Source organism: Athene noctua, chromosome 1 (genome assembly GCF_965140245.1).
Source record: "Athene noctua chromosome 1, bAthNoc1.hap1.1, whole genome shotgun sequence".
Classification (NCBI taxonomy): Eukaryota; Metazoa; Chordata; class Aves; order Strigiformes; family Strigidae; genus Athene; species Athene noctua.
The window spans coordinates 134,646,549-134,663,655 of record NC_134037.1 but is presented as its reverse complement, the minus strand read 5'-3'; the positions used below and the strand labels follow the sequence as shown (position 1 = coordinate 134,663,655).

The 17,107-nt window shown below is 44.1% G+C and overlaps 1 protein-coding gene across 4 annotated transcripts; it reads left to right on the top strand.

Annotated features, from left to right (window-relative positions):
• The first annotated feature begins 1,041 nt into the window (after positions 1 to 1,041).
• MAB21L3 (mab-21 like 3) lies at positions 1,042 to 16,851 on the top strand. 4 transcript variants are annotated; one of them, XM_074927807.1, is made up of 8 exons: positions 1,042 to 1,157; positions 1,639 to 1,822; positions 3,698 to 3,838; positions 5,880 to 5,951; positions 8,516 to 8,807; positions 11,640 to 11,821; positions 12,607 to 12,801; positions 15,611 to 16,851. In XM_074927807.1, exons 2-8 carry the CDS (start codon positions 1,775 to 1,777, stop codon positions 15,842 to 15,844), a joined length of 1,164 nt encoding a protein of 387 aa, XP_074783908.1. In that variant the 5' UTR covers positions 1,042 to 1,157; positions 1,639 to 1,774; the 3' UTR covers positions 15,845 to 16,851. The 4 variants fall into 4 exon arrangements, with proteins under 4 accessions (XP_074783908.1, XP_074783916.1, XP_074783924.1 ...); XM_074927815.1 differs by having other exon boundaries at positions 1,141 to 1,228; XM_074927823.1 differs by lacking the exon at positions 1,042 to 1,157 and adding an exon at positions 1,164 to 1,222.
• Positions 16,852 to 17,107: the final 256 nt, after the last annotated feature.

Genomic DNA, 17,107 nt, shown 5'->3' with positions numbered 1-17,107 from the left:
TTTCTCTGTATTCTTCCCTTCTGATGCAGGTTTTTCCCACAGTAATAATCCCTCCTCACACATGACCATCTGCCTCTACTTTTTCCCCTGAGTTCTGTGCTATCTGCTCCTCATGTAACAAAACAGAGTCCTTGTGATGTCTGTTTTCCTCAGCGAGGTATCTGGAGTGTTAAGGAAATTGTCTTCTGTATCTACAGCCTGAAAGGGCACAATGGAGTCAATGTTCTCAGGACACACTTTTATTGGAATCTGAACATTTAAAAGGCTCATTCTCCTCCCTTGCACACTCTGCTTGGACTTAATCCTACCCAACCTGCCCCTGCAAGTCCTCCCTAACCTACTGTTCCACTCACCTTCTTTCAGAACTGCCTTTTATCCAGATTCCCTAACAGAGCTCACATACACTGCTAGCCCCTCAGGTGAAAGAGAGCCAGTAAGACTTAGCGTGAGCAAGGATGAAGTAGGGTTCTCTAAAAATCGTGGGGCTCATCTTTTTCAGTGCCCAACTCTGATGGAAGCTGGTTTGGGAAGTAAATGACTACATGTCTGTGTGAAGAAGTCCTCAAGTCCCTCAGCAAAAAGATGAGAGCTGATGCCGGGGAGGCACAGAGAAAGGCTTGATTTGTAGATTCTGAGGAATCAGATGTCCTGCAGCTATTGGTACTCCATGAATGTTCTTAGTATTTGACTGTTAATAACGAACATCATGCAGGATAACTAGGAACAACAGTGCCTGCCCTGAAGTAGCACCCAGTGCCTACTCAAGTGCTGCCTTTTTCCAGCTGCTGTAGAGGTAATAAATCAGTCAAGGGATGTCAAAGTTCAGTTTCCAGGGAGAAATAATGATTTTACTCAAAAGTGGAGTGTGCCTTCCTTAATAAGGGATGCTTAGCAGCATGGGGTCTCATCTCTATACTCCGCCACTTCCCTCCATGTGCTGATGTACCCTTTTTTCTAAAAGCTACCAAGCCTCACTGGATCAATGAGGCCTGATCAATTGTTTTTCCCTCTGAATTATCCATATGGGGTTGTTAGCTGAGCTGCTGGCAGAAAACGAGAGACAGCTTTCTGTCTGTTTACTGTAAAGAAAGCAAAGCAAACTACAGGAGGGGACAGGCTGGAGGATATTTACTGTCAATACAGCCAGAGAGAGAGAGGTGATACAAGGAGCGGGGAGGAGAGGGGAGCAGAGGCTGCAGACTACAACTCGAATGATCTGAGTGTAAAAGTACCCATGCAGTTTCAGACGGGAAGTGGGTGGATTGAAGTCAACAAGGGATAACTGTCAGTGTTTAACAAATGCTTTAGTGAAGGGCTAGTGAGGCAGGGAAGTACTTGTGGCACACAGGATAATAATGGTGTGCACGAGCATACTGAATCTGCAGTGCACTCTGAAAGGCGCTTCCAGATCTGCCCTGAGACAGAGCAGTAGCTGGGATATTTTTGTGTGTGCCTGCATGCAAGACCCACCATTTAAAAGTAATAAGATGAATAATAATGACTGAACTTTGAAAATAATAATTGGAGCTAGTTTTCCATAGTAGCTGGATGTCGCCATTGTAACTCAGACCAGAAAAAAAAAAAAAAATTAAGAATAGGCATACTTCTTTGCTTCTCTCTTCTCTTCTTCATCCACAGAGGAATTAGGTGACCTGAGCTTCAACGGGCAAGAAGGCTTTGAGCAGTTCTCTCTGAGTCTCCCTCTACTTCCAGAGGCAGGTGAACGAGCGAAGAGTGAATTCACACTTTAGAGAGCAGAGAAGACCATCTTGCCATGAAACCATTCACAGATGAAGATGTAGAATTCTACATCCAGAGCAAGGTAAGGCTTTATCTGTCCAGATTTTCTGTCTCCCACACTAGGTGTTGATTCTGAAGGGTGCCAAACTTGACAGTTAGTTGCTCGCCTGCTGTCTTCATTTCGGAGACAAGATTGGGTGAAGTTTCATGAGAACTGTATTTCTAATGAGATTTCTAGGTTTCTGTTGCAGAGTGTTGTCAGGGATCTCAGCTGGTAGCCTAATTTTTCAAGGTGTTTGTCCTCTTCTTCTTCAGATGTCCTGAATTTTTGCTCCTGATCTGGAATTCCAGATGTGAGACTAGCTGTAATTGCCAGCATTTAATCTAAGGAAAGGTCCTTCCCTCTCTCCCTGTCCAGTGGTCTTGGCTTGAGAGAAACAAGACCGAAATCACACCAGGCTCTGTCTCTAAGAAAGATGCATGTAAGAACTAGAGAGAGAGACAGATATTGTTAGATTTCACCCATCGGTCTGTCACCTCATCTAAGGATACGTCTCTATATACCATGATTAAAATAACATGTCTCATTAGCACATGCAGGCTGGAACCACATTTTCTATTTTATGAGATATTCCAGCACTTGATTTTTTTTTTTCCATTATGAAATGAAGTAAATCAGAATAAAATCATCAGTGAAACAATGACTTTTAATAAAAGTAACTGTGAACCATAAGATTTTTTAAAGCTGAAATGTTTCATCACAGTACTTAGCTAGATCCTATTTTATAGTCTGCTTTCCCCAACAAAATGCAGGACACCAAAGTGGAAAATAATTTCAAAATGGAAAACTGTAAGATCTTCTTTTCTGTAAAGGTTGAAATATTCTAGTACTATGAAGGGGCTGGTAAGAAAGGTTTATTTTCTCTATGGAAATGTTTTGGTGATATATAGATGTATTTCTGTGAGAACTTTCATTTTCAGCCATGCATTGTTGTGCACTCTGTAGTTCTGGATGGATAAGTAATGAGGAATATGTTCACAAACTTTGTTAACAGTAGCTGAATCCCAAATCTCCTTCTCACTTTGGTAAATGTGTAAGGATCTTTGGGAAATATTTATATGTCCTTTACTAACATGGTTCCTTCATGTTCCTCCAGTTGAATTTCCTTGTTCGGATTTTGACCATCCCCTTATGTTCCCTTTATTTTTAGTTGAATGTGAAGGTTCAGGTTCATCTTATATTTTTCTGAGTTGTCCATCCTCCACCTCAATCCTTCCAAGACTCAGATCTTCCACTGAAATAATTTTCAGTAAATAATTATGCTACTACTGCTTGAACTGAAGAACTATCCATCAAGTTACACAAACACTTAGTCACCAGTAGCACCAGCTTTGAAAAGATACTTTCTCACCATCTAGGAGTAGACTCTCATCTGTACTTCAGATATGAAGACAGTAGGGATATTTCCAACATATAATGTAGGCATCTAAATGCTGCCACATACACCTGCAACCTGGCTAATGCATAGAGTATCTGTAATTCTTGAAGTCTTGTCAGCTCTTTGAATGAAAGATATCCTGGCTCTGAGAATAGCTGGTATATGCAGGGGAATAACTGGGTATCCTGCATCAGATGAATAAAGAATGAGTCTGTAGCTGGTTGATGGCAAATTTATCCATGTAACAAACTCTTTCCCTTCCATCCAATGGTATTGGCATGGAAATACCAATTAATGCTCAGCTGTCTTTAGTACTGGCCTGTCGGTGTTTACCAGCTGGTGCTTGCCAGCTCTGTCTCATGGTAAGTTGCTTGTAACACACAGGGAATGGTGAGTTTTGTTCCCAGTGCAGCACAGGCACAAATGTTTCAGGATGCTTTGCACCGATTGTCTGTTTTCCACTGCAGTCAAAGGCTGCAGTTACCTGTAATATGAAGTGTCTGTCTTGGAACTGACAGGTGGAACGGCGAAATTATTTGGTTTCCAAAGCAGTAGAGGAGGTGCAGACTATCATCCAGGAACTGACTGCAGAAATCAGCTATAAAGCCACACGATTCCAGGCTATCTCCAACTCTGGCATTCACAATGAGAATTTTAAGGTATGAACAAGAGCTCTAATATACTCTCTGGCAGCTTGTAGGTAATCAGTAGGTGATTTCTCCATTGTGTAAGTGTTTGTATGAACAGGTACCTCACCCAAGACACCACAGACGATGCATTGACAGTTCACTGTGGAAGTTCTAGTGACTGCCTGGGTCATAGGGACTTGCTCACAGACATCTTACAACTAGAGGAGCACCAGGGAGGGCGGGTAAATCAGGCAGAGCCTCTTTTTACAGCTGCTGCTTTCACAAAGAGCATCTATTGCCAGAGCTGTCAATCTGCAAGCAGAAGCCAAAGCTCTTTGGGAGACAGAAAGAAAAACTTGTACAGCAGTAACATAAGAAGAAAAAAATGCTCATGCCTTCATGAGCTATGACTCATATTTTTCACAGGTGGAAAACCTTTCAACTCACTAAAAAAAGAAAAAAAAACCACAAAATCCTTCTTCCTCTATGAACATTAGAAAGCTCCTTCAGAAACATATGGGTCTTTTCTTGGTCATGGATTGGAACTTCTTTTTTACTAGGAAGAAGTATGCTTATTAGTGGGAGAAGTTAAATGCCTCCCCATTTTAGACCATCAAATACTAAAATAATAATGTCCTGTCCCAGCTGTGACAGGAGAACACTGGTTATTTCCTGTGACTACTTAACACAAGAATAACTAGTGTAAGGATATAAGAAACAATCATGGCAATGGCAACTTCAGATTAAAATGATCTTTTCCATCTGAACTAGTTTACATACTCTGGCTATGTCAACCCTTAGACTAAAATGCAGCCAGTTACAGATCAAAACACAGCAAATATATAAAAGCATGAGGCAACTTTTGCAGTTGTCTAGGATCAAAAGGGAAGAACTGTGTGTATCAAGCTGCTGGAAGGGTATGGAGGTGGAGGCAGAACATAGTCATCCAGTCGGAAATGTGGCTATTGCTCTGGGGAAAAACACATTCAGATTTATATCTTTTCTGAAATTCCGTATATTCCAGGGCATGTGGTCTTGCCGGTAGGAATGACCACAGTGATGTAAAACGGTGCCACATCCCAGTCCATGTGTTCCTCAGTGCCATAGTCTGCCATCCACCTCTTATACTGGAACAAACCTTCTTGGCTAATGGTCCTGTCAGACCAGGGTCAGGGTAACATTTCTGTTCTGGAAAACAAAGCAGAAAAAAATAAAGGTAATATATTCTGAACAGTGATTTGGTATTACGGTAGGCTGATCTGAACAACTTCTGCTTAAAAGAAATCCTCAAAATGTATTTTCTTTATAAGTGGCAGATTTGTTACGCCTACTTCACTGAACCCAGAGCTATAAATCTGTGGAAGTCACACTGGGAGGGCCTGGCTAACTTTGTCCTGTAGATATGGGGCAGCAAAGAACGGGTTAGCAAGAACATTTTTTGGCTCGGGCTGTTCTGCTTCCAAAAAATAGAATCTTTAATCTAATTGCTGACATAATCAGGAGAGTTGTGAGAGGAGAGTTGTGTCAAGGGAAAGCCAGTGTATTAACTATTCTGTGTTTAATTTTGCAACATCTTTTTTTCTGTCGATTAAATTTACAGTGACTTTTCAAAACTTTCAGCTTCTGGTTAAAAGGAATTAATTTAACACCGTGAGGGGTCTACATTTGTTGAGAAGCTACAAGCCTCTTTCTAAATATGTAGGTCTGGCCGGGAAATATGTAAGAAAAGCCTTTAGATATTCAATGCTTTTCTGTAACCAGGGGACAAAAAGTCAAGATCTGTAATAAAAAATTTGAAGTAAAATTCAGATGGGCAAAATGGAATATTTTCTTTTTACAACTTTTAAGTGTTTGTTTTAGTTGTGGCCCACCACTTTTGCAGCTGTCAACTGTGTAGGGCTGATGCAAAAGTTGTGGAGGCTTCAGGAGGGTGTAATGAGCAGGGTGGGGGGCGATTCCTTTCACAGATAGACTCCAAGGAAGCTTGCAGCTTTGCTCTGTGAATGAATGACCTGGCACACGCTTTCTCTCTGTTCTCTGTACTTCTTGTTTTCCTTTCTGCTTCTCTCAGGACCAGCCAGCTTTACTGGCCAAGTTGTCAGCTATGCTTCGGGGGAAGCGCCCGTTCCACCCGTCCATCCAGGTACAAAGCCTTTCTGCCAGCCAGTGCCTGATGGCCCCTGTGACTGCTTCCTCCTCGCCCACCTTCTTCTCCAGACAACTTCACCCACCTAACCAACTCTCCCATGACTATTTCATCCTCTCTGCAGGAAACTTGCTTTTTTGCTCAAAGCGTGAATATTTTATCTCTAACCTAATGCTTCTGCCTCCCTGGGATATCCTGGCCAGGACAACGAGAATGAGGTTGTATTTAATTTGCCCATCATACTGCAGGCAGGTTTTTAATACAGCAGAAGTGCCCATAAGTTACACACCCCAGAATTTGAGGCTCTTTTGTAAGCCTGTGACTTGCTTGGGGCCCGTGGTCCATCTATGGCGTGTAAGACCATCAGTGACAGAGCATAGTTGTGGGGCTGGAATTTGGTTAGACCAAGAAGCCACCAGAGGCCCAGCTTTACAGTGTCATCACCAGTCTTGTGATTTCTGGTGTTTCTTCGTAAGCCCTAGGTAGAGGAGCCTTGTGACTTGTATTTGAAAGCACTTGTGTAACACCTGCAGCTGTTCCCTTTAAAATCTGTTGGGTGCCAGCACATGTAGGTCAGCATCTTGGTATGGGAAGGAATGGCTGTTTATCTTCAAATGTGGCCAAGGCAGGGAGGTGAGCAGTAAGTACATGACAGCCATTGTATTTTTTCCTTACAGCACTTCATTCCTGAGCTGCTCACAGGATTTCTCAGCCCCACCAAACCTAGCTTGTGCAGGTCATCTTGGTCTGCGATGTCATCCTTCCAGTATTGTCCTGGTTTTAGGTGGTTTTATATTTGACAGAACAAGGGCTTCCTGGAGTTTCCTTTGCCGTTTCTGTGCTTCTTGCTGGCCATCTTTTCTATTTCAAATCTCTTGTCAGGGAGCGGAGGAGACCGGGAAGAGGGAGCCGGGAGGTGAGCATGACAAGATGGCAGCACCCACCCCATGGTCGGTGATTGAGGCAGACCTAGGGAGGGCAGCTGGGCTCAGCCAAGAGTCTGGCTCACCAGGCAAGCCTGTGCTTATAAGGCAGGTCTGAGGTCAAGCCAGGAGCACTCATCGGGGCCAGGATCAGGCCCAGTGATGGTAACCAGAGTCAGATACAGGCTGCTGCTTGCCAGGCAAGTCCATAGTGGCCACGTAGGTCTGAGGTCAGGCTGGGAAAGCAGTTTGGAGGTAGCACAGCAAGGTCTATGGCCAGGCACAGGCATAGCTGTCATAGGGCTGGAGACCAGCACACCTACCATATAGCCTGGCACTGAGCTGAAATGGGGTGCCCAGGCTCAGGGGCAGAAGGTGTGGGCAGAAGCCCCAGAAAGGCTGCTGAGGGCCAGCAAATCCTGTTAGTGCCCTCAGGACTCTGGCTCCTCTGCAGTAATATTTTAAATCAGCTGAGCTACCAGGAAGGCCACCAGAATGTTTTGGATTATTACAAGGGTGTTTCCTTCACCTCAAGGTAACCACCTTGCAGTAACAGCTGTCATTTCACATCCTGCTTGGGCAACACCTTCACCTTATGAAAGCCAAAGTCAGTTAGATTTGGTAGCAAATGGAGTTGAAAAGCTTCTGTGTCAACACAGTAAAAGTCTGAAGGAATCTGAGTGTCCTCTTTGAATACCTGGGGCCACAATCACCAAATGCTTCCAGACTAGTGTTTGGAGATCTCTGGCTATGCCCTGGGCCAGTAAAACATATTTGTGTCACATTATTCACTCTGCAAATACTGGTTCAGCACTGGTTTCATTGGAAACAGGTCATTCCCAAAGTGAGGGCAATTATTGTCCTACAAACCAGCCTGCTGGTGGATTTGTTATCCACCAGTTACCGTTTCCATCCTTACACTGTTTCTGCCATCTGCTCAGCAGGAGATGCAGCTTCATACAGTACAGCTGGCCAAGACCTGGGTTTATTTCTGAGAGTACCACTGCCTGTGTAGGCTCAGACATGTCACTTGCCTCATGTTTCTGTCTCTTAAAGGACAGTTATGCAGAGTGAAACACTTGTAAAATGAATGGGCCATAGCCTTGTTTTACTAACGTCTGTAGCAGACTTTGAAAGAGGTCAGAAAAATGCCCTTTTTGCCTCAGTTATTACTACTGAGCTCTAGGCTTATCTCTAGCAACTGTTCTGAGGTAATAGCTTGCACTATTTTGTTTCCCCTTGCTGGATCTCAAAACATGCTTTCTGATGCTTTTCTGCTCTTTGGAAGCTGCTAGGTATCACATCTCATGCAATTGCAGACTAGGAATAACAAGGGATAGGGGAAACCATGGCAGGTGTGTTGGCAAATCAGTCAGCGCACTCTTGTCTTCTATGGGCCATGGCTGTCACATCAGAGTCCTTCTAAGACAATTTTATTTTAGTCTGTGTATATCCAAAGTAACCTTCAGACAGGCACAGAACAGGTTCTGGCTGTATTCAATTACTCCCATCATACCATGGCTTTTCCTTCTCTCCAAAGCCCACAGTTTTACCCATTACCTCCTTAACCCTCTTTTCATACTTCAGGCTCATGGATTTGCCCTTGTCTCCTCTCTCAACCTCTCTGCACTCTCCTAGGTCTTAGCACCCAGCCAATTCCTCATCACAGTCCCTCTGCGTGGCCTAAGTGGGTACAGGGAATGCCAGCTACGACACTGGCGCTACTACACCGTGCAGGGTGCCAAGCTCCTCTCCTCCGTGCGGGACCCTGAGGAATTGCATCAATGGCTAGAGGTGGAGCAGTTCTCAGAAAGCCTTCAGCAGTGGCATGAAACGGATGTGAACATCGAAGGTGATCTGGTTCCAGCCAAAGTCCTTATCATCTTCCGGGAGCTGGTGGAGAAGTCGATTATCTCCTGTAACCTCTCCAGTGAGTTTAGTGTGGACAGATATAAGGGAAACTGGCTGTCTTCTGCAGCTGATAGAGGGAAACCATCACACACGTGAAGTGTTTGTTTGGCTCACATGATCAGAAATTAAGAAACTGCAAACCCCTCCAAAATCAAGGAACCTTTAGCCCATTACAGTGATGCACGTAGACCGTCATGGAAGATAGAATTAAATAGTCCTTGGGCTCTTCATACCCAAGATGTTGCTTCTTTCTTAGGAATTTGGGTAGGGTATCCAGCAACATCACCCTCACAGTTCAACCGAGATACAACCCAGATTTTCAGAACATTTAGGAATTTGTCTGGGAAAAAATCTTATTCTACAACAGGACCTGCAATATATCTAGACTATCAAGGAAGATAGTATAGGAAAATTGGATATAGGGAAGGTGCATAAGTCAGAGAAGAAAGTGCTTGAAGATGTGTATAGGGCAGATAATGTTCTGAGGAATCCTTAGCTGCCCATAGCTTTCCATGCTGGGGTAGTGGGAACTAAGTAGGACTTCTACTTAAGCAAAGTCTGTTGGACAAGTCCTTTTTTCCCCAGCCTCCAGGCTACTCCAGTCCTGTTCAGCAGAACTGGACTTGGGAAGTTTACTTTCAGCAGTGGTGCTGATCCCTCTGTGAGCCATCCAAAGTGCCTGTTTACTTCCCGTGGCTATTTATACTGCAACTGCTGATCACTGATATAACACAATCGGTGGTGCATGCAACAGGCCTTCATAGCTGCAACAGCTGTTGCAAGATGCTACCTGAACAGTGATCCTCATGCTTAATTCTTAGCATCCCGGAGGCATGTTATAGACTTCAGCTAATGACCCCTTGGCTTGGTCCAAGCTAAACAGTCTGCGTCCATTTTTTCTCATTAAGATACTGTGACATGATCAAATCCAGACTGTGGTGCCTCTTCTCAAAGCATGTTTCCAGGATGACTGTACCCTGATATGGGTCTTCTGCATTCCAGAGAAATAGGAGGCATTTCCACTCACCTGATTGCACTCTGAATTTTATTCATATAGAAAACATGTTAAAGTCAAGCCCAACTAGATCATTGCATTTTTCCAGGAAATATTTGTTATCCTAGAAATGGAAAGATTGATGGGGATGAAATTTCACTGTTGAGGCTCACAGAAAAGACCAGATGGAATGGACTTGCATCTGAGGGTTTACTTATGTGAAAGTCATTATGCTGAAGTGAAAACCTGCCATTGTGTCTAGCAGCAGTACATCAAGTTGTTGAACAGGGAGAGGTACTTCCAAGGGAGGAACCAAGGAGGGATGTTTGGGCTGATAACTCTGATGCCTTTTTAGTAAGGCCAGCTGGAAGGAGACTGACACAGAGGATATGAGCTAAGATGTAGTCAGAAGGAGTAATTACCATATTTGTTCATTTCTTTGAAGAATGAACCTCCTTCACCCCACAGTACTACTAAAGTTACAGAAGATTTTCCCTGATTTCATTGCTTCCCTATTTTTTACTTCTTTGAGTACCATCAAAACCAGAGTTTGTAAGGTGTCTCACTTTTAATTGTCGGAAAAATAGGTAGCACAGTTGCAATGCTTTTGGAAATGCTGTGAATGTATTTACATGCTGATGCAGTGGTTGCTCTAATGCTTTTCAGCTGCTAGGGATTGCTTCTGAGGTCTTGGGAACAGTACAGTTCCTGTTTTCGTGCCAGGCTTGGCTCAGTAGGGAAATAACATGCAGATTTTACTGAGGGTTTTAAAGTTCTGGTTGGGATGGACTCCACTATTTGCAAGGTAATTCACCCCTGTACTTCCTGGAGGAGATGCTAAATTAATATTGGGAGTAGTCAGATATTTCCTCTGAGGGTAGATGATGTTCATTACTGTCCCTTCAAGTCTGTTGTGTGGGCTCCTTGTGGAATTGCTCCTTAGCCCATGCCAGTCAAAATTAGGTGAGTTAACACACTGCTATTTAACCAGCTTATGGTAATCTGCTCTGTCTTTTACTTCAGTGGGTTAGAGCATGATCATGCAACTGGCTCAGCTGTCAAAGTTGAAGAGATGCTGCCAGAGTAACAGGAAAGCTGGGGCCACAAAGTTCTTCCATGAACACAGCTGGACCAACACAAAACATCTCACCAAGTCCATGAGTTGCAGCTTTCGTTCCTTTCTGCTCTCTTAGAGTATGTTGTTCCTGGAGATGAGCCACTCTCACTGAGGAAACTTCTTTCCTCCAAATCACCACAGAGCTAACTCTTCTTGGCACTCAGCAGTCCCAATGAGGCAAGCAGCCCTTTTTGTATGAGTGCTCTGCACAACAGGCCATAAATTCTGGCATTGTCTTCTGTGTGAGTGCATCTCCAGAAACAAAACTTCAGGATACCCCACAAAACATTCTAAATGACCAGCAAGAGTAAATCATTTGGTCTGACCACAGGTTCTCTGAAGGAATAAGGAGATCTTTGGATACAAAGTGTTCATCAGGTTTCCTCTAATCTGCAGTGATCTCCTTGTTGTACTGTACCATTAGAAATGTTAGGTTGCACCACTTGTCTATTTGTATTTTTAAGAAGCTGGTCCTAGGACCTAAGAGGACCCACAGAGAAAAACAAAGGCGAAGTAATTCAGTGTAAACTTAAGAACTTAGTTGTTCCTTCATCTTCTCCCTGTTCTCATTTCCCTTGGCAGGTTAAGATGATAAGTTTCTTCTTGTATTCTGCTTATGGCACTGAAGAGAAAGTGTTAAGACAGAACAACAGAACTGCAAGGCCCTAGGCAGCCCTTTGCTTGGCTTGTGGGAAAGGACCTTTTCCTCTTTATGATCATCTCCTGCTGTTCCTTCACAGGTAAAGTCACCTTGCTGGAGAGCTTCAGCTCGGTGGTCCGTGTGGCTGTGGAGACGTCAGAATTCCAGGTCGAGGTGGAGCTGGTTCCTGCTGTGGAGATTCCAACTTGCTGGCCCGAGAAAGCCCGGTGGCCTCGCTGCCTTAAGCGTTGGCCTTCCCAGGAAAAAGTACAGGGCATCAAGGTGAACAGTGTAAAAAGCACTATTAACTCTGTGCTGGAACTTACCTCACAGGTGGCTGGCAGTCCTGACAATGGTTTCCCAACTGAAGGACTGCAAGGCAGGCAACAGCATGGTTGGAAGGTGTATTCTCTCGAGAAGTGATATTTCAAAGTATTCTGTCAGAGTTTATTGGGATTTTTTCCCCTCTCATGGTGGTGAATTCTATGGAAGAAGAACTGTGTTAACTCTTTATTGCATGAGTCTCTCACACACAGCTCCGCCTAGGTAGCTCAGTGCTGATGTGCATCATTCTTGCTGTTCTGCTCTGTTTCACATAAGCCTTCTGCAAATGGGCCACTGTCTTGCAGTTTTCCCTCTGGCCTAATCCCATCTTTCCCTACAAAGCTCATGGCTGGATTCTGGCAATCCAGCTCAGGTGCCATGTTCCTGCAGGCCCATTTACGCCTTCCAGTCCTGCTCCCCTCTCGTGCATGACCTACTGCTCCATGGCAAAGTGCCTGCAGAGCTGTGCCTCTGTACAAGTAGCACTGCTGGTACTGCATCTGGTGGCTCTAGAGCTGGATCTCCTGGGAGTAATTGATGGCAGCCCAGGAGGAAGCAAAACAAATTGCACAGTCATTTGACTAGGAATTAGGATGGGAGCATGACCCACATTTGCTGCCTCTGCTAACCCCATTTAGAACACACTTTGAGAGATGTCACACATCCTTTTTGTAGCATCTCTTCTGCGTTGCTCAGAGAAGTTTGCCTCTGATCTGGTGTCACACTTCCCCTTTTGTCCACAGTCGCTTGGTTTCGACCTTTTGGCCCGCTCCAATTATCACTGGCAGCTGTGCTTCTCCCGTGCTGAGCATATGCTCATGGAAGGACTTGATGAAGATGGTGGTTGTCGCATGAAGTGCTTTAGGGTCATGAGACAGATGAAGGAAGATGTCTGGTGTGCTGGAAATAAGCCTGTCATCACAGCTTATCACCTTCAGGTAGGCATCACCATGATACCAAGATATGGTCTCAGTATCCGTTGTAGGTGCTTCCATTCAGTAATGTCAAAATATCATGGCATCAATCACTGTAGCATCTATGTAACTTCTAAAATAACTGTCAAAACTGCAGTACCATTTGCTTGCTTTACAGTGGCAAGAAGTTCAGTAAATATGTTCCAAACTTCAACAAGAAACTAAAGCCTGTAGGAACATTATGATTGCAGCAACAGAAATAATGTTAAGAGTTGAGGCTCTTGCTCTGTTTTGACTTCATGTAAGGATTGTAATAGTCATTAACTGCATGGTTACCTCCTGCTTTTTAACTACCCCAGACATCCGTATCCATCTATCTGTTTGGAGGAAAATCGTGCATTTGTCTTTGTGGATGTGCACCAAAAAAATTTCTCTTAGGTGAGCATAATTTCATGAAGGAGGTACAAACTGGTAGTGTTTCACCTGGGGTGGAAAGTGAAGAAAGAGGTAAGGATGTGGTAGCATCCTCCCTGCATGTACTTCAGGGTTCAAGGTGGCTTCAAACAACATTTGTGAAGATGAGACAGAAGGCTCTGCTATGACCGTGTCCCGACATCTGACAGCCACAGACACTAATGGACACAGGCAGCACTATTTATCAGACACGAGAGCAATCCTGTTTTCTGGGCCTCCATCCCCTGGAGCTGCCAAGGAGAAGCTGTTTTCCCACCTTGAAGCCTCAAGCCATCAGGCTCCCGGAAGAGTTACTGATCTTTTGGTGTCCAAAACCACTGCCAAGATTTCTCCTAAAGAAAAGGTTGTGACCATCAAATGCTATTATAGTCATGGGACTAATCTAAATCAAGAGAAGGTCAAAAAAGAGTTGATGGGGCTGGTTATAGGTTAGCAGAATGCAAAATTTCTCAGTGCCTGTAAGAACAACCTGGTGGAAAAACTGTCGTCGATAGAAGAAAGTGGAAAATCATTTAACCATTAGTAATGATCTCCTTCTCTGGCTCAAGGAGAAGAGGTGCAGGAAGTGCTATTGCATGGACTCTTGATCAAGATAGAAAGCTCTTTAGAAGCTCTTCAGCTCTTTACTGTAACTGTACTTCAGGCTTTTACTGCAGGAGAGGATTGGTTTACCAGAGGGAAGGAATGCTTCAACATTACTTACATTAAAAAAAAAAAAAAAAAAAGGAGGGGGGAAAGAGGGAGACAAACCAGCAGTTGAGAAAGCTGAGCAGAGGCTTAGTGTTAGGTTTTTTCACTTACTAGGTTTCCAGTCTAGGTGTCTGAGGCATCTAACAGTTATGACTAAACAAGACTCCAGATAAAAAAGGCCCTGTATGACAGAGGAACTCCTTCCTCCAGAAGGTGTGAAAGCCTTAGAGGACTGAGTAAGCACCCTCATTACGCTTACCTCCATAGGAATGAAGGTCAAGATCAGGAAGTCTGAAAAGACCTAGGTACAATTTGAAAGACAACTCTCTGCCTCTGGTAGACAGCTCGCAGTTAGGGACAGTTCAGTAAATGCTGGGGATACATCACTTGTTTGTCACCTGACTGGAAGAGCAGCACTATTTTCCTTGCCTCCAGAAACTTCATTGCAACCGCTGCCCATAGATCTTGCTGAAGTAGCTTTAGTGTGATGCAAGGTAAGTCTCCAAGGAGTAGACCTTGCAAACTTACATCTTTAATTCCTCACTATGTCTTTTGTTCCCTGGCAATATAAAAAAAAAAAAAAAAAAAGTCTTTGTGGTTATTTGAGCCGTGAACAAAAAATTATTCACATTCTCAGACATTTGTCTGGAGGAAAAAAACAAACCAGGCAATCCAGAATAGTGTGGCTTATTTTGATGAAATTCTACCTCTGAAGAAACAGAGGAGTTGAAGGTTGTAGTTCAGCCTCATCTCACAGCGTCTGTGGGTCTCTTTTTGGGTTGCTGAATCTACAAAATAAAACTGGGATTCAAAGGACGCTAAGGAACTTAGCAGAATTATTGGACCCAAAATGAGTGACTGTACTTTTAAAACTGGTTTCAGGATGACCAAGGCAGTCAGTATGGCTCTTTGGTACAGTAAGTGTAAGTACCTCCAGAAAATTCTTCTCAGTCATAGGAAATTCTGTAAAAATGCAACATGGGTAGCATAAAAATAATACTGTAAGAGCAATGATCATATGCATTTTATTACTTTAACTAGGGATTTCTCAAATGTAAAATCACATAAAATAAACCGGGGGGAATAGAACATAGTACATGCTGTTAGTATCATGTGTCAGAAAAACACAGGCTGCACTTGACCAGAAAGCATGCCCTGCACCTGCAAGAGTTGCTTGGAAAATCTGTTTGAGATGCAGATCTGCGTGTGTCTTCAGTACAAATACAGCTGAAGCTAACAAATAATTATGTTAATCTGGTTCTTCTTCTCTCTCTCCTTGCACCTCCTGGCTCCTACAATTGTATAACAGGCCATTTTCTACAGCTGAAAATGCCTGGCATTTCTACAGAGGCTCCCGCTGGAGATTGGCAAATAAGCTAAGATCATTTTAGCAAGACCATTTTCCTTGGGCTCCTACTGCAGTCAATGGAGTGGGGCTCCTCTGGGGAAAGATCCTAACCAGGCATGTCAGAGTGGCTCTGCCTGATCCCAAGAGGAGGCTTTAGTTGTGATCCCTCCGTCGCAGGAATGTTAACGCAGGGACATAGCAGTGCAAGTCTCTGATTTCCAAGACTGTCAGCCATTTACCAGCACTAAAACTGCCTTAGTAAGCTGTATGAGCCCTCGACAGAACCTCTAACACCTCTTCTCTCCCATCTGCTTCTTGCAGACAGTGCTATTCTGGACGTGTGAAAAATACCCACGCACCAAGGATTGGCGCTGCTTCCCTGAAGCCTTTCTGAGGCTGGTACAGAAACTGCACAAGTGTGTAAGCCAGCACTTCCTCAAGCATTACTTTGTCAAGAACACCAATCTGCTCAAATATGCCAACACCAGTGACCTGGACCTGGTGGCCAGCAAGATCTCAGTCTTCTTGGAGAACCCCGTCTTCTGCCTGGACTAAGGCAGGAAAAGGTCTCCTCACCCCAACCCTGAGCCGATCCTCCACCTCCTCTCCCAACCTGGGGTTGTTCTTCGTGTCCTTCCAGTAGAAGTTGCAGCTGGCTTTGTAAGACAGTTGGCACATGCAGCGTGAAAGAGAAGTGTCAAGCTGGCAGCAGTGGGCGGTGAAAACTGATGGGAGGTATCGCTTGATGCCCAGCTGATCTAATTTGCTTTCAACAGCGACAGCCTGCCTGGGAGCTACAGCCAGTGAAACCCAACTTTCTGTGTCAGTCAGAGTAGGCAACCGCCTTGTTCTCTGTCTCTAGTCTTGTGGCACCAAAGCAGAAAGATGGTGCAAAGAAGTCTTGCTTTGCTGCCTACTGGCTGTGTAACCTAGCACATGTATTGTTGCTGCCTCCCCACTTCTCACGAGGACCGCGGGTTTAATTCCTGCTTACCTTGCAGGCCAGCTCCACAGAAGAGCAGAAGAACATTTCTGGGGTGTACTGAAGCTGGAAGCTTTCTCAGAGGCACTTTGATGCCTCCATCTCTGATTAAATGGGATCCTGCTCCAGCATGAAGATAACCATGCTGCTAGTGTTGAATAGCTCAAGGCAAGCTAGAGGAGCAATGGTGGTTTTTGCCACCTCCTCGGTTTTCTCTCCTTCACTTCTATTTTTCTTCCAGTTGCTTCAAATATGTTTTCTTCGTGTTTGCCTTTGCCAGTTGTGTTAGTGCCATACAACCAGAGGGCTTTGCCAGAGCAGATTTCACTCCCACCCCTGACTTCATCCAGCAGGCTGGAGGAGGAGCAGGTCTTTCCCTAGTTGTTAGCACCCACGTATTTTTGGGTGGTGTACAGAAGAAGAATATTTTTCAAAGGCTGTTAGCTCCAATACCCCCAGTGCTTTTAATATTATGGATGTTTAAAAGGAAAATCAGTTTTAGTGTTTCAAAAGAACAGTGTTCTAGAATGAGTATAGAGAATGTTGGTTTTAGTGTTATTAAATAATTGAAAATAAACCAAAGTGGGCTTTTTTTTTTTTTTTTTTTCCTCACACCCGTGCAAGAAAGTAAATAAATGCCAAGCGAGGTAGCAGAGGATTTGCAGCCCATACTCCAGGGAGCTGCTGCAGTGGATGGCCTGCAAGATGACCATCTGTGGCAGAGCATCTCCCCCTTGTGTCAAACTGTGGCCTAACCATGCATCTTCAGCACAGCCTCTGCTTTCTGGCTTAATTTTGCATGCTGTATGTTCACAAGTCGACAGGGTCAGATGGGG

Coding starts and splice junctions, on each gene's coding strand:
- MAB21L3 (XM_074927807.1), top strand. CDS start 1,775: ATGAAACCATTCACAGATGAAGATGTAGAATTCTACATCCAGAGCAAG. Junction 3,839..5,879: donor TTCACAATGAGAATTTTAAG/GTATGAACAAGA, acceptor TGCTTCTCTCAG/GACCAGCCAGCTTTACTGGC. Junction 11,822..12,606: donor AAAAAGTACAGGGCATCAAG/GTGAACAGTGTA, acceptor TTTTGTCCACAG/TCGCTTGGTTTCGACCTTTT.